The sequence below is a fragment of the Ranitomeya variabilis genome, chromosome 6, assembly GCF_051348905.1.
Source record: "Ranitomeya variabilis isolate aRanVar5 chromosome 6, aRanVar5.hap1, whole genome shotgun sequence".
Lineage (NCBI taxonomy): Eukaryota > Metazoa > Chordata > Amphibia > Anura > Dendrobatidae > Ranitomeya > Ranitomeya variabilis.
The window spans coordinates 65,093,922-65,116,247 of record NC_135237.1 but is presented as its reverse complement, the minus strand read 5'-3'; the positions used below and the strand labels follow the sequence as shown (position 1 = coordinate 65,116,247).

Here is a 22,326-nt window from a genome sequence, read left to right as displayed (position 1 = left end):
ACTGACCTAAAAAATGTCTATTACTTTTTTACATATTTATTGTAAGGGAAAAATCCTCTTTGCAGCTTTTCTTGGTCATTCTCGGTAACACTCGACCTCTTGATCTCTCTGAGTTCTATTAAGATAATATAATTTGGATCACATACGAGCCCTAACCACATGAGACCTTTCTGGCCACAGCTGGCAGTCAACCTCATGGCTGAGTATTAATGCAACAAATCAAACATTATTAAGTTATCCCGTATGGTCCTTAAACAGGGAATAGTGGGACATCACAGATGTAAAAAAGCGGAATCTGACATTGGACTGATTTTTTTTGTTGAGAACATGATATCTAATGAAAATAGTAAAGATTTATCTGCGACCCCATAGAAAATTAGATATAATGTGCCAAATGACAAATTTAGCTCTGCAGTACAATTTTAGCCCTGCTGTATGTGATTTGCAATTTTTACCCATTTCCTGCACAAAATCAGATGCCTTATTGAAGACTTAGAGGTTCATCAACCACCAATCTAATCAAATGTGTAATAGATTAAAAAAAGAAATATATTAAAATGTAATGTAAAAATAATACTAAAATATAATATAAAAATAATCCTCCTGGGCGCATTAGTCTGTGATTAGGAAATTACACTTGTTTAGCTATTGCAATCATGGAAAATAGTTATCCTGAATCTCAATTTTGGAATCGGAATTACAGGAAATTGCTCTAGAAGTTTTGCTACAATGTCAAGATGACCTGAAATATGCCGAGGTGTGCAGTGAACTCTATGTAAAATATATTAAGGGGGAGGATGTGCTGTTTTAGGGCTCTTTTAGTCTTAAAAGGGTTTTCTAGTTCTAAGTACATAAAGCTTATAGTGTACCTGTTGTTTCAGGTGGGGATAACATTGTTTCCACCATAATATGACTTGTATCCTGCATTGTTCACCACTTTTCCCCTCTGCATGCTTCTATCTCTATTTTTTAATTGTCTCTGAGCTGGTGGGTGGTGACTAGCTGATGTGATGTCTCATATACGCTGCTCACAGAAATATGAAGGCACGTAATGTTTGTAAGTAATTGTATCTGTTGGTGCCCTATTTATACCAGCAATTTCCCCTTTACTTTACACCCTGATGAAGCAGAAGGCGAAACGCGTTGGAGTGGTGGGAGGGGGTTGTGCGGTGTCTTTCTGGTCAGTATCACTCTTATGGGTTCATTGAAACTTCTCAGCTCCCCATGATGGGACTTCTTTAATAATGTTTTGGCACTCTGCAATGTTTATTCAAATATTGATTATACTATTTTCTTTGTCACTGGACATTATGCTTTATATTTATTTATTATATTGTGTACTTATGAATTTACATGCACAGTGCACTTTATATATCTGAACTGATGTTGTACTATACTATCTTTTTTTTACATGGCACATCCTCCCGCCCTCTTAGTAAACCCCCTTTTTATCTTGTCTTTTGTGTTCCATATGCTTTTTTTAATATGTCATTCTTTTTTAATTAATAAAGTTACTTATTTGACATTATTGGCTGGTCTTGAATACATTTTGTTGGCTTACTTATTGTTGGTATTCGTAGACTGTTATAATTGAATATTTTGGTATTTCCTTCTTATGTAAGTTTTCTATGTAGCACTAGCACATGTTCACAAGCAGCAACACAGAGGACACTAGATAGCAGTACTGAACAGTGCAGCTGTGAATCCAGCTCTGGAGTGAGATAAAACACTTACTAGAGAGAAGCAGCAAGATATGTGATAGACCTAAATAGATGACTGTAACCTGATCCTTGTCTACCTTGTTTTGATAAAGGTTAGCAATATTTTTCTATAGTGAACGATGAGTTCAGGAGATGAGTGTGGAAGGGGAGGTGGGGGAGAAGTGGCTCATAAATGGAGAACAAAGCAAATTTCTTTGATATAATACAAAGTTTCTTGTATTTATCTACTCTATTGATTTATGCAGTTTTTTTTTAAACAACAAAACTGAGAGTAAGTCCAGAAAATAACTTCCCCCATGATCACTACACCTCAGTTGAGCATTGGCGCTGCATGTGGTGAGTAGGATAGGACCCACAGTTGAGCTTTTCCACTTATTTTGGATCTTATGCTTCCTCCGGAGACACCACAGAGGAAAGGATTAACGTTATTGTTATAACTCAGTGACAGGCAGGCAACCTCGCACACAGTCAGATAAATGGATTTACCCAAGACCACAGTCGGCACCAGTGACAGAGGCAGGAATTGACCCGACGACCTTGCGCATCAGAGAACGGTTCCTCCTTAACCAATATGTCACATCTTCTCAAAAGGCTTTTACAATTTGCAAAAAAAAAAAGACTAACCCAGAGACATTAAAGGTCATCACTCTCCCCGCATAACCCCTATTATTTCTGTGATATGATGAGCAGAGGTCGCGCGTAAAAGCCTGGCACAAAGTGGTAACGCCGGCTGATTATGTGTCAAGTGCCCATTCTACACCATAATTACGCGCTTTTACTGTACGTAGCATTTACAAAGTATGTGCACTACATCCAGAACAGTTCGCTCCTTCCCTGTGCAACTTCTACCAGACACCAGGACACCTTCTACAACATTTATGCATTTCTAATAATAGGACCTGATTTCCCCAATTTTCTCAGTGTGACATCCAGTATAATTAGGCAGCGCACATTGAGGTACATACAAAGAACACAATTAGCATTTTCCTCTTGTTGTGCCTTACATACAAGTGCTGAACGCGCCAATTATGTGTCACAGTCGTCTGGACATTGTAACGATTTGATTCAGGATAATACGATCATTTCATGTGCAGTCCTATGTAAATCACATCGCCATATCACGCTCAATGAGAACTGACATACGCAGCTCAACTCTGCGACATCGGTGTACGGATCTGATAAAATCACTGTATGACCATGTTTTCTCCTGTGCAGGTTATTGGTGACCTGAATACACACAATACAAATCTCTCCAATCGATAAATAATCAGATACAGATGTAACGGGCTGAAAAGAACCTGTCTGGCTGGCTGCGGAGCCGTTCGTCTACTTCTTTGTGTTCGTCCGGCTGCGTTATACAACTTTCATATAAATGTCTTTTTTGTTACATGTGAATGCTACAACAGTTCAGCACCAAGATTTGGATATAGTGGTCCCTGCACCTTCTCTTTGTTTTGTCTTCAGATCTTTTCATAGTTTCTTTCTTCTTAGGAGTAGCTATAAAGACAGCAGACATAGCAACACAGCCAACAATTGGAGTGAAGGGGGGAAGCTCCAAAAAGACACGTATAAAATAAGTGCCGTCTATAGACAATGGAAGGGGGCACTATTGATCCCATTATATCTGTACTGTCACATCACTATACTCCTGTGTTGTGAGATTATGTGTTTATTATACCTGCATGTAGATTCTATTACAGTGCTGCAGTGTTGGATAATGGAGGCAGGGTGCTAAATTCTTGGGGGTGCAAAATTTAAAAAGAAAAAGAAAGTACTATACTATTTGCCTAGCGCTGAGTACTGGCAATCCACACTATGGCACAGCGGCATTGGTATTCTTTCCACTGATACGATGTCATACTATACATAGCAACCTGTATTTATGTGCATTATGGCTGTGCGCATCATGGTGTGTCTTATCCCTGTACTGTGAGATCATTGTTTGTCAAATTACTATGCTGTCATGTCATGGAGCAAATTTTCTTTGCACCAAGACCTCATTGTGCACACTCGGTAATGTGCCATCTGTGTGCTTATTACCCCTGCACTGTGATATCACTCTGCTCACTGCCTCAGTACTGTGACATCACTGTGTATATTATCACTGTACTATGACATCACTGTGTTTATTATCCTTGTACTGTGACATCACTGTGTATATTATCCCTGTACTGTGACATCACTGTTTATTATCCCTGTACTGTGACATCACTGTGTATATTATCCCTGTACTGTGACATCACTGTTTATTATCCCTGTACTGTGACATCACTGTGTATATTTTCCCTGTACTGTGACATCACTGTTTATTATCCCTGTACTGTGACATCGCTGTGTATATTATCCCTGTACTGTGACATCCCTGTGTTTATTATCCCTGTACTGTGACATCACTGTGTATATTATCCCTGTACTGTGACATCACTGTTTATTATCCCTGTACTGTGACATCACTGTGTATATTATCCCTGTACTGTGACATCACTGTGTGTATTATCCCTGTACTGTGACATCCCTGTGTTTATTATCCCTGTACTGTGACATCACTGTGTATATTATCCCTGTACTGTGACATCACTGTGTATATTATCCCTGTACTGTGACATCACTGTGTGTATTATCCCTGTACTGTGACATCACTGTGTGTATTATCCCTGTACTGTGACATCGCTGTGTATATTATCCCTGTTCTGTGACATCCCTGTGTATATTATCCTTGTACTGTGACATCACTGTGTATATTATCCCTGTACTGTGACATCCCTGTGTTTATTATCCCTGTACTGTGACATCACTGTGTTTATTATCCCTGTACTGTGACATCACTGTGTGTATTATCCCTGCACTGTGTCATTATTTCTGTATAACGACATCTCTGTGTTTACTATATGTGAACTGTGACTTCACTCTGTACATTATTCCCTGTACTGTGACATCACTGTGTGTATTATCCCTGTACTGTGACATCACTGTGTTTATTATCCCTGTACTGTGACATCACTATTTACATCATCCTTGTACTGTGACATCACTGTTTATTGTGCCTGTACTGTGACATCAGTATTTACATTATCTTTGTACTGTGACATCACTGTTTATTGTCCCTGTACTGTGACATCATTATTTACATTATCCTTATACTGTGACATCACTGTTTATTGTCTCTGTACTGTGACATCATTATTTACATCATCCCTGTACTGTGACATCACTGTTTATTGTCCGTGTACTGTGACATCATTATTTACATCATCCCTGTACTGTGACATCACTGTGTCCATTATTCCCTGTACTGTGATATCACTGTGTGTATTATCCCTGTTCTGTGACATCCCTGTGTATATTATCCTTGTACTGTGACATCCCTGTGTTTATTATCCCTGTACTGTGACATCCCTGTGTTTATTATCCCTGTACTGTGACATCCCTGTGTTTATTATCCCTGTACTGTGACATCCCTGTGTATATTATCCCTGTTCTGTGACATCCCTGTGTATATTATCCCTGTTCTGTGACATCCCTGTGTATATTATCCCTGTACTGTGACATCACTGTGTTTATTATCCTTGTACTGTGACATCACTGTTTATTGTCCCTGTACTGTGACATCAGTATTTACATTATCTTTGTACTGTGACATCACTGTTTATGGTCCCTGTACTACGACATCACTTTGTTTAAGTGACATTGCTCTGCAAATAATCATGGTGTTGAGGTATAACTGTACATTAGCTCTGCACGGTGACAGTGTTTATCCGAATAATATAAGGAAGGTGATCATAGTGGAGTTGGGGTGCATTCTGAATTGGGGCCCCTTGATTATTTGTTAGGTCCCTGCTTCCTTCTGAACATGGAGATAAAAAATATTTCTGAGACGTAAAGGAGGTCTAATGTGAAGATAATGCCCCTTATTGTGGCCAGCTTTGTACAGATAGTGTTACCCTGCTGTGTTATTGTACTGTGTGGCGGGAGCCATGACTTTGCCTGGTTGCAGGGGTGATGCTTTACATGTGGGCACAATGTTGCTTCAGCGTTGGCCCCATGCAGCGGGACACTTAATAGCATAGGGTCCCAACAAAGAGGCTGCTGTGATGTGGCGGTGGGCTTATACACTATGACTAAACTAAAAACTTCTTGTTCATTTTTTTAATGCCTAGCTGCTGCATATCAATGGGTAATATATGGATGTGCGGTTCGTGTCTTTTTTCTTCCTTTATGGTATACAGTATTTCTCTGCTAATCTCTCTATGTAATTAATAATGTAGCTAGATACAGACTACTGAATCACCAGTGAGTACACTGTGTATTCCGACATTGGCCACACCAGCCCGCTCACTCTAAATGTGTTATAATGGCACGACATAGGTATAATAATACAATCACAGCAGGATTATTTCATTACTGAATACAGGAAGGTGCAAAGAACGAGTCTGTACCTGCGGAAATCCAGTAGTGAGCGCGTCGAAGTTGGCACACCATGGTCATTCCAGTTGAGGAAGTTAAACTGGGTGACTGTGCGGGTTTCATTAGTCTGTAGGTTTTTTAGATAGAAGCTTCTCACAAGGAAATCTTCACACCAGATATGCTCAGAGACAAGATTAACCTGCATGGGATTGGAGTCACAGGGCACAACTTAAGAACATTGACAAACATCTGCTTCACATTGCTGCACAAAATTCTCTGGAGGGTCCCACACCGGGCTCACTCCCAGAAGCTCCATATTAATCCAAATCAAGGGCTTTATTTATAGAAGCTTCTAAACCACCACAGCAACGCGGAGACTCACAATCAGCTCGTCACAATTCACATCAATTTTCAATTAACGGAAGGAAAGCAGAGAAAGATGTCATGCAGAATATGGATGATGGATTATTTCTATCTATAATAATCTATAGTAATCTATGATCTATACATCTCATATCTATCTATCTATCTATCTATCTATCTATCTATCTATCTATCTCATATCTATCTATTATCTATCTATCTTTCTATCTATCTATCTATCTATCTATCTATCTATCTATCTATCTATCTCATATCTATCAATATATCTCCTATCTATCGATCTCATATCTATCTATCTATCTTTCTATCTATCTATCTATCTATCTATCTATCTCATATTTATCTATCTATTATCTATCTATCTATCTATCTATCTATCTATCTATCTATCTATCTATCTATCTCTATCTCATATTTATCTATCTATTATCTATCTATCTCATATTTATCTATTATCTATCTATTATCTATCTATCTCATATCTATCTATTATCTATCTATCTATCTATCTATCTATCTATCTATCTATCTCATATCTATCTATCTATCTATCTATCTATCTATCTATCTATCTATCTATCTATCTGTATCGATCTCATATTTATCTATCTATTATCTATCTATACCTATCTATCCCATATTTATCCATCATCTATCTATAATGGCAGCATTTCTGAGATGGGATAATGAAAAGCTTGGCGCAGAAGCTGCATTCACCAAACAATACTTTTAACTCATCATTGTCATTTTTTTAATTTACGTGTTGTGATTTTTGGTACAGGTTTATGTGGTCAATGAATAATAGCTCAGCATGTGCTGTAATGTTCAGGATGCAGTAGATGATAAGACATACATACCTCGTAGATGTGGTAGAGGTTGGAGCCTTCATCGGGCCAGTAGTGGTAACACTGTTTGACTCCATTCTCTGCCAGTGATGTCAACATCACGATTACAACGCAGCCATTTTCCCATACCATCTGCAGACAAAAGAGAGACACACCGTGGCCACACTGCAACCGCTTAATTACTGCGTGACACGTGTAATTACAGCACTCAGACGCACAATCCAAACTCATTCCATTCAGTGCAAATTCAAATTTCATTTTCATTAGACACTTTTCTCTGCAGCTGCTTCCAAATCCCCGAGCACAGCGCAGCATTTACAAAATATGCCATTTATATATTTTCTCTTTGTGGAAATTGCCGGCTTGAGCAGAAGGCAAATACCACAGAATTCAGGCCTTTGATATGGAGCTTGTATATTAATAAGGGACGTACGGCAGTAGGAGGAATCATGGAATACATCATCTCCACAATCACAGCAACCTTAATGTTCGCTTCTTTCACAACCAAAGTTTAAAGAATTAAATTACACATTATTATTAGTAGTAGTATTACTTATTTTTTTATGGATGTAGAAGAGTTGCAATTTGTATGGAACTACTTGTATCTGTATCCTTTTGTGAATTGTTAAAATGAAGTGGACATATCTGAAAATGCAATGAGTTGTGAAAAATGCATAGACGACATGAAATACCGAATTCACTGAAATATTAATGAGCAGTCTTGCATTTCTAGGTTTATAATTACAAACTACTTTTGGAAGATCTAGTATTCTTAAAACGTTATTCCCATCTTAGACACTACTTGGACCCACATCAATTGAATACAGGGCCATGTCACTTGGTATTGTCAGTGAAGAAGGAGTTTGGAAGTTCCAAAAATTGCAAAGAAAGCTTACAAACTTTAGGAATTACCATTCAAAGCAATAAAAAGTGCTTCACATGTGGCCACTTCCCGACACCACGGAGATATGTGACCCAGTTCTCAAGATAGATGTTCGTCCCCCAGGAACCTCTATCTGCTAGTAGTATGACTGCACGGTAAATCCACTAAAATCAAATCTATCTATCTATCTATCTATCTATCTATCTATCTATCTATCTAATATCTATCTATCTATCTAATATCTATCTATCTATCTATCTATCTATCTATCTATCTATCTATCTATCCCATATCTATCTATTTATCTATCCCATATCTATCTATCTCTCTATCTATCCCATATCTATCTATCTATCTATCTATCTATCTATCTATCCCATATCTATCTATCTATCTATCTATCTATCTATCTATCTATCTATCTATCTATCTATTTATCTATCCCATATCTATATATTTATCTATCCCATATCTATCTATCTATCTATCTATCTATCTATCTATCTATCTATCTATTATCTATCTATTATCCATCTATCTCTTTATCTATCTATCTATCTATCTATCTATCTATCTATCTATCTATCTATCTATCCCATATCTATCTATCTATCTCATATCTATCTATCTATTTATCTATCCCATATCAATCTATTTATCTATCCCATATCTATCTATCTATCTATCTATCTATCTATCTATCTATCTATCTATCTATCTATCTATCTATCCCATATCTATCTATCATCTATCTATCCCATATCTATCTATCTATCTATCTATCTATCTGTCTATCTATCTATCTATACCATATCTATCTATCTATCTATCTATCTATCTATCTATCTATCCCATATCTATCTATCTATCTGTCTATCTATCTATCTATCTATCTATCTATCTATCTATCCCATATCTATCTATCTATCATCTATCTATCCCATATCTATCTATCTATCATCTATCTATCTATCTATCTATCTGTCTATCTGATCCGAATCTATCTATCTATCTATCTATCTATCTATCTATCTATCTATCTATCTATCTCTTATATGATATAAATCGGGCTCATGGAAAAATACCACGTCATATATCCAGAATATATCTAAATTTTAAAAGGTAAATTTTGCCAAAATATTCGCACAGATAAATTGAAACCTATCATAGTATGATCTTGATTTTCCGCCTCCTGGTGTCAGTAATCTCCAAACACTGCTGTACGGGGTCCAATGCTCTACAGACACAGCCGTGTATTTAGATCTCACCCCCACAGCGGTATCACAGATTTGGATTGTATGTATTGATAATACACCCATAGAAATATATGGCCTATACTGATATCTGTGTGCCTTTGATATTATACACAGGCTTTTCTTATTGATTTTTACAGAATCCATAATTAAAAAAAATATTGTATCAGGCTGCAATGCATACCATATTCCATATTTATTTTCCTTTAAAGGTATTCTAGGGGAGTAGGGGAGTACTTGATAGTATGCCAAGGTCATATGTTGGCACATGATATGCACAAGCCACCATTATACAGAACAGTGCGGAATCAGTTAGAGGATCCTCATAAGGCGCCATTCATAACACAGTTGTAGCAGAGAAACCTGATGCCAGTGCTACCTCTACCAATATTTCCAATAGCTGCGCCCCTAAGTAGGGACTATGCACCTCCATGCACTTAAGGTGCCTAAGGGATAAAAAGTCTTCTTGGAGAGCATCAAGTTGGCATAAGGAGACTTATAGGCCATACACTGCTCCCTTGGGAATTTAAACATGGAAATAACCTCTTCAGGGAGAAAAGCAGGAACTTTAGAATCCTAAAAGTCAATATCGTCCCAATAAAGAGCCTTGCCATATAACTGGGTAGCATTAGCCAAATCAGAATCTCCATTTGCAGATATGTGTTTCAGTGTAAAGAAGAACTGATTTAGGATTGGTTAAAGGCCTCTGGCCTGGTGTTTAAGGCTTAAAGCGTCTCCTTGTTGAGAGTACCAAGTTAACGTAGGGAGACATATAAGCCACTTAAATGGCCAATGCTCTAAAGAGGTGATTTGTATAAATGCGGTAAGGTCCCCGAGGAGCATTAAATGGTTTACAGGTCTCCTTAAAGGGAACCTGTATGGTCCTCCATCCCCTCCAACCCAGCACCATCCCCTTATGTATCAGTACATCCCTGCCTAACCAGCCCTGTAGAAAGTTTTTAGGTAAAAACTAGCATTTATAATGTCCCCGTTTGCTACGCTAATGAGGGCTTTGACTTGTCGATGGGGCATTAGTTGCCCCAGATTAGTTGCCCTCTTTCCATGTTATCAACGCCCCGTAGGCGTAGTAACACAATTTGCAGGAGCTGTCGTCATCGCCGCTTATGTAAATCTGGCGCATGCGCGCCGCTCATTTCAGCAGCGTCACTGCATCTCTGAAGCCGGGTGTATACTATCCTGCACATGACTGGAAGTTCAGAAGATGGCTCCCGTTCATGCGCAGTGCACCTCTGAAGCCGGGAAGCGTACACGCAGTGGATAAGGGGCAAATACCCCATGTCTGCAAATAGAGTTTCTGGTTTGGTGTCATATGGAAAGATTCCTTAAAGGGTCAATATTGACTTTTAGGATTCCTACTTCTAGGTGGCGCTAGAGTTCCCATTCTCTTTCTTTCTGCAGAGTTTTCCTACCTACGCACAATTAATGGCAGTATGTGCATGTATTGGACTCAGTGTGACTGTAACCCTTTCATGTACATGGGGTGAACAACCGATGAGAATGGATCGCTCCACTTGGTACATATAAAGCTTATAAGCAGCGTCATAAACATCTGTTCGGCTTCACCTGGTGAGTTGGACTGAAATGCAATAAAATAGCAGCTCAGCGTAGTATCAAAGATTCAGTGTTGAGAACTGTTTGTCTAAGAAGCAAATATTCTCAAGAAACAAGAAATATGAAAAATATGAGATTTTATACTATGATTTATTGATCAAGGTTACTTAATCTTTTACTTAGGGGGAATACTAGGCTTTCAGAGTCAATATATTGTATGCGTCCTATGTTGAGGGAACCTCAGGTGTACCTGGAAATATCGGCAACCATGCTTTGTTGCTTGCAGTGTATTATTCATAAGAGTTTGAGAAAATCTATAATTCCTTGGGTGTCTACTATCGTAAAGAACTATAAAATCAACTTCAATATCACACGTCGGTTATTATTTACTTTCTGATGTTGCAGAAGGAAATGTTATGTCTTCACAATAACAAAATACAGATAAATCTTAAAGCAAATATGTCAACATTTTACAATACAAACTGAGTACATTAATAAATAGAGCTCTTAGACTTGATGGGGCCGATACACTTATTTTGAAATTCCATAACAGGATGGCTGTATAATGCTTCGTGAAAGATTCTTTGCTTAATAATAAATATAATCCGGCTCTAGCTAAAATTATAAAAGGCCCGTTTTAATTTGGGAATTATACAGCCATTCTGACTTAAATTTTCAAAGTAACTACACCAGTAAAATCAGGTCTAATAGATCTTTTTATTATATTGTGAAATATGGTCAAAGATTCACGTTAAAGTGTTGATAAGTTAAAAATAAATTGCTGTGAAATGTGCTTCGTACACTCAGTTATCCAACTTACTAATATATTTGGCCTTGTGAAACTCGGATAGGAAGTCCGATTAAAAAAACTCATACAAAAATTAGAAAAAATTGAGTGGGCTCCAAAAAGCGCTGCTGAAGAAAAGGAAGTGTGAGGAGTAAGATGAACTGATTTTATTACTACGCGTTTCTGAGCTGGTCCAGCCCCTTCTTCAGGAATATCTGATATGTCTATGGAAGGGGCTGGAGCAGCTCCGAAACGAGTGGCTCCAATAAAATCAGTTCATTTCATTCCTCACATCTCTGTTTCTTCTTTAGCGCTTCTTGTTGCCTAAGGATTTTTTTCTTACTTTTGTATGATATATGTATATAGATGATGACCTGCCGGGACCCGGGATCGGAGCCCGTACTTATAGATGGAGGCATATTTCAGATGACATCCGATTTTCACGGACTATCAGAATGAGAAAGGTGGAATTTTTTTTTTCCATTTCTCCACATACGAGAAAATCAGATGACACTTGGACCACTGTCTGATCAAAGTCTGATCGAATCTGAACAGAATAATCGGCTCTTTTTTCTGTTGTGGAAAAATCGGAGGTCTGAATGAGGCCTTGTACATTCATTCATTCAGCTGGAACATATGAGCCCTTATCTCCTACTGTCATATTTGGTCGGATCCCGTGACTCTCTGATACATGGCTAATTTTAGAGCGTTATATTGACCCCGTGGAGATCTGTGTCTGGTACTTACTACCGTCCCCCAATATGTTACCAACAACATGTATTTTAAGATGAGAAATAGCTGCTGGTAATAAACCTATGTACACCAGTGCAACAAATAATTGTGACTCCATCAATGGTAATGATAACATTAATGGTCCATGTGCTGGAAAATTCAAGGTATATTTCCAAATACTGTATAAGCCTTTAACACATAATATACTTCCCATTGTTTAAAGGTGTTGTCCACCTATTCACATGTGCGAGTCCTGGACCCCACACCAATTGGCAGAAAAGAGAACTTTTATCCCCGACAGCAACGACCGCCGCTCCATTCATCACAATAGGGCTACCGACTGCTGAGCTTGGCTTTTTCAGGTGGTCCCATAGAGAATGAATGGAGCGGTGTTCGAGCATGTCCTCTGCTGCTCCATTCTAACGAAGGATACAAGTTCCCCGTTCTGCAGATCAGTGCGGGTCCCATTGGTTGGGCTTCCAAAGATCTATCTGATACCAACTAGGTGAGAACTTATCTTCACTGGACAACCCCTTTAAATACTTCTACAATATCTCCTGAGTATTCTCTTACACCTGATCTATGACAATTATACACTAGACATTAAACACTAATGGGGAATGGGGTACTTTCAGCTAATATAATATAATGGGTTCACCCACTTGGGTGCCCTTTATTAGAACCTAACTTTTTACTCTGGTTTTCAATGGGAACTTGCCAGGCAAATCAGAGGACAGTTAATTTTGCCTGGAGCAACAGGACACACTGTAGTATGAAGGCTCCCTGGGCCCCTTCAGCTCGGTACTATACAGCCATAGTGCTGCCATAGAGTGCTTCATACAGTGCCATAATATACAGCTATTAACACATTTATTTTTTTTAAATGTCAGATTTATATGGAATCTACTAAATAAAAAACCTCAGCATGAAATACAGGAAAGATATATATCTTGGTACCATGTTAGCCAGTAGATAGAAAAATATTTAGAGTTGAGGACTCTCAATTCTAAATATTTTTCCAGCATGAAATAGACATATGGTGGTCCACTAATATCCCACCTAGTCTATGGGTGGTGTATTACACTTCTGTAGACCATGGAGGCTGTACAGTGCTATATTGCAGTAATATGCATGAGTTCTACCTTTGTGGGACCTTATGGTCTATTCCTAAAGTGTATCCATGATAAGAAATATTTTAAAATACCACAAATGCTATTGTCTATTCTTTACACAATAATGTGAATTCCAAAATAAATATATATATTAAAATAAGATCAATTGTAAATGTCAGGAAACCAATAAATCAATCATTTACCTGCCAGAAATCAGCTACCGTGGAGGGGAGTGGTCCTTGACTTGCAATGTAAGCTGGATTTCTTGGATCATGGTCCATCTGCAAAAAAAAAATAGAATGAAAAACCTCAAAAAACATGGAATGGAGAATTAATGAATGAAACATAATTTGCCAAATACTAAAAAACATTAAAGTAAACAATCTACAACTAAAAAAAGGACTGAAGACCTTTATAGTTTGAAAGTGTAACGAAGACACAATGATTTCAACCAATAACCTAATGTGTTGACCCAGAGGAAGGCAACGAAGGCAAAAACCCCATAAGGCAGATGCTAATTGTTCCATATTATGGGAAAAGTTCCATCCCTACTTCCTGACTTCTTCCTTTTATGAACTCGAGGAATCATAGCTGGCATGAAGATTGTCATATGTATAAAGAACATTGATTACCCTAGAGACAGCCCATATAATTGCTATCAGTCCCATGTAGGAAGGACTACAAGCTTTGATTGGTGATGTCACTTCCTTATGAGAACCCGTGCTACAAAATTAACAAAGTGGGCTGTAGGGTTGTATTCTACAAGTGATAACAAGGAGAGAGGAGGCAAACATGTATCTGAGCCTCCTGACCTGAGAAATCAGCACTTATCTGTCGACATGATGTATGTTTGTGTATGTATAGCACAATTAGGCTGATATACAATAAACTCTGGCGTGACGCCAGAGTTTATTGTATATCAGCCTAATTGTGCTATTTGTGTACCAACAGCCAGTATTTAGCAGCACTGGCACTGTATAGACTACACTTTTTCTTTTTCTCTTTCTTTTTGGTGTTTATTATTGTTTTTGTTGGTGGTGGCTTTTTTGGTAGGGACTCCTGCTAGGGATTTCAGGGTCAGTCTACGTTGAGCGGGGGCGCCACATTGTATCCCAGGGTGCCAACCTCCGCTGTCAGGAAGGGCATTTTTTTTAGGGATAGGCACGTCTATTTTCCCTAGCCCTTTCCTGTACATTGTTGAATAATAATAATTTTTTCTGGCATTTTCAGATTTACCGGAGACCCCTTTTCCCGCAGGCCCTCTACTGTTGGTCTATATGATATTATCGTTATTTGGTTTTAATTACTATATTAAAATATATATGTTTTAGGTCTTTTGTCAGTTTTTTGGTTTTGCTTTTTGGAATATTAGACCTTAGCTATTGCAATTGGTTTTTTCATCACTAACAGATCACCATACAGTATCATGTTATCAGCAGCACATCTACAGTTTACACCGGCGATGTGCTGCTGAGAACAATTATTTTTTGTTCCAGCAAAAACAATCTGAATATGCAGCATTTTACTTGTTAGTAAAATACACCCCATAGTCCTCCATATATTATAATGTGCACGACAGTCCTCCATATAGTATAATACACTCCCTATAGTCCTCCATATATTAAAATACACTGCTCAGTCCTCCATATAGCATAATACACTCCTCATAGTGCTCCATATAGTATAATGCACCGCCATAGTCATCCATGTAGTACAATTCACTTCCCATAGTATAATGCACCCCATAGTTCTTCATATAGTATAACGTATTCCCCAAAGTCCTCGATACAGTATAATGCAGCCACCCCGTAGAGTATGATGCAGCCACCACCCTACAGAATATAATGCAGCCACCCCATAGAATATAATGCAGTCCCCCTCATAGTTTAATGCAGCCCCCTCATAGAGTATGATGCAATCACCCCTCAAAGAATATAAATATAATACAGCCCCCCATAGAATATAATGTAGCCACAAACAGAATATAATACAGCCCACCTCCCCACAGAATATAATGCAGCCCCATCAAAGAGTATGATGCAATCATCCCTCATAAAATCTAATACAGCCCCCCATAGAATATAATACAGCCCACCTCCCCATAATATATAATGTAGCCCCCATAGAATATAATGCAGCCCCCCATAGTATATAACACACCCTCCCCCATAGAATAGAATATACCCCCCCATAGTATATAACACAGCCTCCCAATAGAATAGAATATACCCCCCATAGTATATAACACAGCCTCCCCATAGAATATAATATACCCCCATAGTATATAACACGGCCTCCCCATAGAATATAATATACCCCCATAGTATATAGCAAAGTCCGCATAGTATATAGCACAATCCGCATAGTATATAGCACAACCTGCATAGCAGATAACACAGCCCACGTAGTAGTATGCAGCACAGACCACACAGTAGTATACAGCACAGCCCACGGAGCAGTATACAGCACAGCCCACGTAGCAGTATACAGCACAGCCCACGTAGCAGTATACAGCACAGCCCACGTAGCAGTATACAGCACAGCCCACTTAGCAGTATATAGTACATCCCACATAGTAGTATACAGCACAGCCCGCATCTCTCCTCCCCCCCTAGAGAATGGCCCCACAGTCCGGTAAAAAAAACCCACACTCCTCACCTCTCCTCGTGCCCGCGTTGCTCCCTGCTCATGTCTCGGCGGCTGCCGCTGCACTGCCTGGCACGAAGTGAGTGCGTGCGCACCCGCAGTGTCAGAGGCAGAGAGGGGAATGATGGGAGAGGGAGCGACAGAGGACGCTCTCCTCCATCATTGCATTCAACTGTACTGGCGTCATAGACGTCATAGAATGCGGTGGCGACGCTGGTGGGGGAGGAGAGTTGGCGTGCAGCGGCCCACTACTGACACCGGCCCTTCTGGCATTTGCCAGAAGTGCCCGATGGCCAGTCCGGCCCTGGCAGGTAGGATCCAGCACTAATTAATACAGCTTTAGGCCTCATTCAAACATCTGTATTAAATCACATATGTGAAAAAATATGATGAGTGAAATTAGTATTTTTGATCCAAGTGTCTTCATGATTTTTGCATGGACATATGATATGTGACAAAACACTGACACGTGAACACCACCATAGACTAAAACAGGTACGTATTCTATCCATACATAACACAGAACACGTCTGACTGATGGGAGGGAGATAGAACATGGATGTCTGAGTGATGGGAGGGGTCCTCAGCCAAATATAGTGGTGCTGGATCGTTCCTGCCCTTTAAATTGTACACTTTCAGCCCAGGAGAGGCATGTTTAATAAATATGAGATTTAGGGTCGTATCAAAGAGAGGTACACCTTGTCATGGCTGGTGGGCTCACATAAATTGGTGCATTTATGTTCATTTTAGAAGTATATTCCATATAGCAGTAATGCAGTCTACATGTCATATATTTAATGTTTGCATAAATCTTAGGCTACTTTCACACTAGCGTCGTGCACTGCACGTCGCTATGCGACGTTGCAGCGCACCGACGCATAGTGTGGAAGCGCCGCACAACGGGGGCAGCGGATGCTGTTTTACATCGCATCCGCTGCCCCATTGTGATGTGCGGGGAGGCGGGGCGGAGTTCCGGCCGCGCATGCGCGGTCGGAAAAGACGCTATCGACGCACAAAAAAGGTTACATGCAACGTTTTTTTGTGCCGACGGTCCGACGCAACACGACGCAACCGTCGCACGACGGTTGCGACATGTGGCAATGCGTCGCACTGCGTCGCTAATTCAAGTCTATGGAGAAAAAACGCATCCTGCAAGCAATTTTGCAGGATGCGTTTTTTCTACAGAACGATGCATAGCGACCTGCAGTGCACGACGCTAGTGTGAAGGTAGCCTTAGCGCTGACAGAGGCTGCTGCAATTTCTTGTTTATATATTCTGCAGTCATTGCAGCTTGTTCACACTGCTTTATTCTGTTTGGAGATGCTTGTCAGTATTTTCTATTATCATCTATCCTGTGAAATGGTCATAAGCATTTAATTGAGGTGTACTAACTATTGTTATATTCTCACTAGGGTTGAGCGAAACGGGTCGATCATTTTCAAAAGTCGCCGACTTTTGGCTAAGTCGGCGTCTCATGAAACCCGATCCGACCCCTGTGCTTGTCGGCCATGCGGTACGCGACTTTCGCGCCAAAGTCGCGTTTCAATGACGCGAAAAGCGCCATTTCTCAGCCAATGAAGGTGAACGCAGAGTGTGGGCAGCGTGATGACATAGATCCTGGTCCCCACCATCTTAGAGAAGGGCATTGCAGTGATTGGCTTGCTGTCTGCGGCGTCACAGGGGCTATAAAGGGGCGTTCCCGCCGACCGCCATCTTACTGCTGCTGATCTGAGCTTAGGGACAGGTTGCTGCCGCTTCGTCAGAAGCAGGGAGAGCGTTAGGCAGGGTCCACTAACCACCAAACCGCTTGTGCTGCAGCGATTTCCACTGTCCAACACCACCTTCGGTGTGCAGGGACTGTGGAAGCTATTTTTTTTTTTTTTTCCCCTCAGCGCTGTAGCTCATTGGGCTGCCCTAGAAGGCTCCGTGATAGCTGTATTGCTGTGTGTACGCCACTGTGGAAACCAACTGCTTTTTTCAAAGCACATATCCTCTTGTTCCTTCCTTTCTGCACAGCTATCTTTTTTGTTTGTCCACACTTTTTATTTAATTTGTGCATCAGTCCACTCCTATTGCTGCCTGCCATACCTGGCTTACATTACTGCAGGGAGATAGTAATTGTAGGACAGTTTTTTTTTTTTTTTTTTTTTTTTTTTGTGGGAGATTAAGATTGGCATTTCTGCTACAGTGCCATCCCTGTGTGTGCCATCTCTCACTGAGTGGGCCATAGAAAGCCTATTTATTTTTTCCGTGATTTGTGTTCTAAAATCTACCTCAACACAAAAACACTACATCAATCAGTGGGAGAAAAATATTGGCCTCAGTCAGGGCTTGTGTGCCACTGCTGTGTGTGCTATCTCTCATTCAGTGGGCTATAGCAAGCCTATTTTTTTTTTTTTTTTTTAATATTATTTGGTTTCTAAAGTCTCCCTGAAAAAAAAAAAAAACCTAAAAAAACAGTGGGAGAGTAATATTGCCCTTTCAGCTTGTGTGCCAGTCTTGACTCCTGGGTGTGCCACCTCTCTCCCTCTCATTCAGTGGGCCATAGAAAGCGTATTTATTTTTTTTTAAAAATATTATTGGGTTTCTAAAGTCTCCCTGAAAAAACAAAAAATACATAAAAAAACAGTGGGAGAGTAATATTGCCCTTTCAGCTTGTGTGCCAGTCTTGACTCCTGGGTGTGCCACCTCTCTCCCTTTCATTCAGTGGGCCATAGAAAGCCTATTTATTTTTTCCGTGATTTGTGTTCTAAATTCTACCTCAACACAAAAACACTACATCAATCAGTGGGAGAAAAATATTGGCCTCAGTCAGGGCTTGTGTGCCACTGCTGTGTGTGCTATCTCTCATTCAGTGGGCTATAGCAAGCCTATTTTTTTTTTTTTTTTTTTTTTTTTTAATATTATTTGGTTTCTAAAGTCTCCCTGAAAAAAAAAAAAAAACCTAAAAAAACAGTGGGAGAGTAATATTGCCCTTTCAGCTTGTGTGCCAGTCTTGACTCCTGGGTGTGCCACCTCTCTCCCTCTCATTCAGTGGGCCATAGAAAGCCTATTTATTTATTTTTTTTAATATTATTTGGTTTCTAATTCTCCCTGAAAAAAAAAAAAAAAAACTAAAAAAACAGTGGGAGAATAATATTGCCCTTTCAGCTTGTGTGCCAGTCTTGACGCCTGGGTGTGCCACCTCTCTCCCTCTCATTCAGTGGGCCATAGAAAGCCTATTTATTTTTTTTTTTAAATATTATTGGGTTTCTAAAGTCTCCCTGAAAAAACAAAAAATACATAAAAAAACAGTGGGAGAGTAATATTGCCCTTTCAGCTTGTGTGCCAGTCTTGACTCCTGGGTGTGCCACCTCTCTCCCTTTCATTCAGTGGGCCATAGAAAGCCTATTTATTTTTTCCGTGATTTGTGTTCTAAATTCTACCTCAACACAAAAACACTACATCAATCAGTGGGAGAAAAATATTGGCCTCAGTCAGGGCTTGTGTGCCACTGCTGTGTGTGCTATCTCTCATTCAGTGGGCTATAGCAAGCCTATTTTTTTTTTTTTTTTTAATATTATTTGGTTTCTAAAGTCTCCCTGAAAAAAAAAAAAAAACCTAAAAAAACAGTGGGAGAGTAATATTGCCCTTTCAGCTTGTGTGCCAGTCTTGACTCCTGGGTGTGCCACCTCTCTCCCTCTCATTCAGTGGGCCATAGAAAGCCTATTTATTTATTTTTTTTAATATTATTTGGTTTCTAATTCTCCCTGAAAAAAAAAAAAAAAACCTAAAAAAACAGTGGGAGAATAATATTGCCCTTTCAGCTTGTGTGCCAGTCTTGACTCCTGGGTGTGCCACCTCTCTCCCTCTCATTCAGTGGGCCATAGAAAGCCTATTTATTTTTTTTTAAAAATATTATTGGGTTTCTAAAGTCTCCCTGAAAAAACAAAAAATACATAAAAAAACAGTGGGAGAGTAATATTGCCCTTTCAGCTTGTGTGCCAGTCTTGACTCCTGGGTGTGCCACCTCTCTCCCTTTCATTCAGTGGGCCATAGAAAGCCTATTTATTTTTTCCGTGATTTGTGTTCTAAATTCTACCTCAACACAAAAACACTACATCAATCAGTGGGAGAAAAATATTGGCCTCAGTCAGGGCTTGTGTGCCACTGCTGTGTGTGCTATCTCTCATTCAGTGGGCTATAGCAAGCCTATTTTTTTTTTTTTTTTTTTAATATTATTTGGTTTCTAAAGTCTCCCTGAAAAAAAAAAAAAAACCTAAAAAAACAGTGGGAGAGTAATATTGCCCTTTCAGCTTGTGTGCCAGTCTTGACTCCTGGGTGTGCCACCTCTCTCCCTCTCATTCAGTGGGCCATAGAAAGCCTATTTATTTTTTTTTTTTAATATTATTTGGTTTCTAATTCTCCCTGAAAAAAAAAAAAAAAACCTAAAAAAACAGTGGGAGAATAATATTGCCCTTTCAGCTTGTGTGCCAGTCTTGACTCCTGGGTGTGCCACCTCTCTCCCTCTCATTCAGTGGGCCATAGAAAGCCTATTTATTTTTTTTTTTAAATATTATTGGGTTTCTAAAGTCTCCCTGAAAAAACAAAAAATACATAAAAAAACAGTGGGAGAGTAATATTGCCCTTTCAGCTTGTGTGCCAGTCTTGACTCCTGGGTGTGCCACCTCTCTCCCTTTCATTCAGTGGGCCATAGAAAGCCTATTTATTTTTTCCGTGATTTGTGTTCTAAATTCTACCTCAACACAAAAACACTACATCAATCAGTGGGAGAAAAATATTGGCCTCAGTCAGGGCTTGTGTGCCACTGCTGTGTGTGCTATCTCTCATTCAGTGGGCTATAGCAAGCCTATTTTTTTTTTTTTTTTTTTTTTTTAATATTATTTGGTTTCTAAAGTCTCCCTGAAAAAAAAAAAAAAACCTAAAAAAACAGTGGGAGAGTAATATTGCCCTTTCAGCTTGTGTGCCAGTCTTGACTCCTGGGTGTGCCACCTCTCTCCCTCTCATTCAGTGGGCCATAGAAAGCCTATTTATTTTTTTTTTTTAATATTATTTGGTTTCTAATTCTCCCTGAAAAAAAAAAAAAAAACCTAAAAAAACAGTGGGAGAATAATATTGCCCTTTCAGCTTGTGTGCCAGTCTTGACTCCTGGGTGTGCCACCTCTCTCCCTCTCATTCAGTGGGCCATAGAAAGCCTATTTATTTTTTTTTTTTAATATTATTGGGTTTCTAAAGTCTCCCTGAAAAAACAAAAAATACATAAAAAAACAGTGGGAGAGTAATATTGCCCTTTCAGCTTGTGTGCCAGTCTTGACTCCTGGGTGTGCCACCTCTCTCCCTTTCATTCAGTGGGCCATAGAAAGCCTATTTATTTTTTCCGTGATTTGTGTTCTAAATTCTACCTCAACACAAAAACACTACATCAATCAGTGGGAGAAAAATATTGGCCTCAGTCAGGGCTTGTGTGCCACTGCTGTGTGTGCTATCTCTCATTCAGTGGGCTATAGCAAGCCTATTTTTTTTTTTTTTTTAATATTATTTGGTTTCTAAAGTCTCCCTGAAAAAAAAAAAAAAACCTAAAAAAACAGTGGGAGAGTAATATTGCCCTTTCAGCTTGTGTGCCAGTCTTGACTCCTGGGTGTGCCACCTCTCTCCCTCTCATTCAGTGGGCCATAGAAAGCCTATTTATTTATTTTTTTTAATATTATTTGGTTTCTAATTCTCCCTGAAAAAAAAAAAAAAAACCTAAAAAAACAGTGGGAGAATAATATTGCCCTTTCAGCTTGTGTGCCAGTCTTGACTCCTGGGTGTGCCACCTCTCTCCCTCTCATTCAGTGGGCCATAGAAAGCCTATTTATTTTTTTTTTTAAATATTATTTGGTTTCTAAAGTCTCCCTGAAAAAACAAAAAATACATAAAAAAACAGTGGGAGAGTAATATTGCCCTTTCAGCTTGTGCGCCAGTCTTGACTCCTGGTTGTGCCACCT

The 22,326-nt window shown here is 39.3% G+C and overlaps 1 protein-coding gene across 1 annotated transcript in view; it reads right to left on the bottom strand.

Annotated features, from left to right (window-relative positions):
* The window catches only part of PTPRN2 (protein tyrosine phosphatase receptor type N2), a 1,208,901-nt gene that overhangs the window by 33,266 nt on the left and 1,153,309 nt on the right, over nt 1-22,326 (bottom strand). Inside the window, exons 17-19 of the mRNA XM_077268574.1 lie at nt 13,897-13,974; nt 7,367-7,486; nt 6,158-6,324 (exon numbers count right to left, since the gene is read on the bottom strand). Coding sequence (XP_077124689.1) covers nt 6,158-6,324; nt 7,367-7,486; nt 13,897-13,974 — 365 coding nt within the window. The remainder of the gene's footprint in view (nt 1-6,157; nt 6,325-7,366; nt 7,487-13,896; nt 13,975-22,326) is intronic.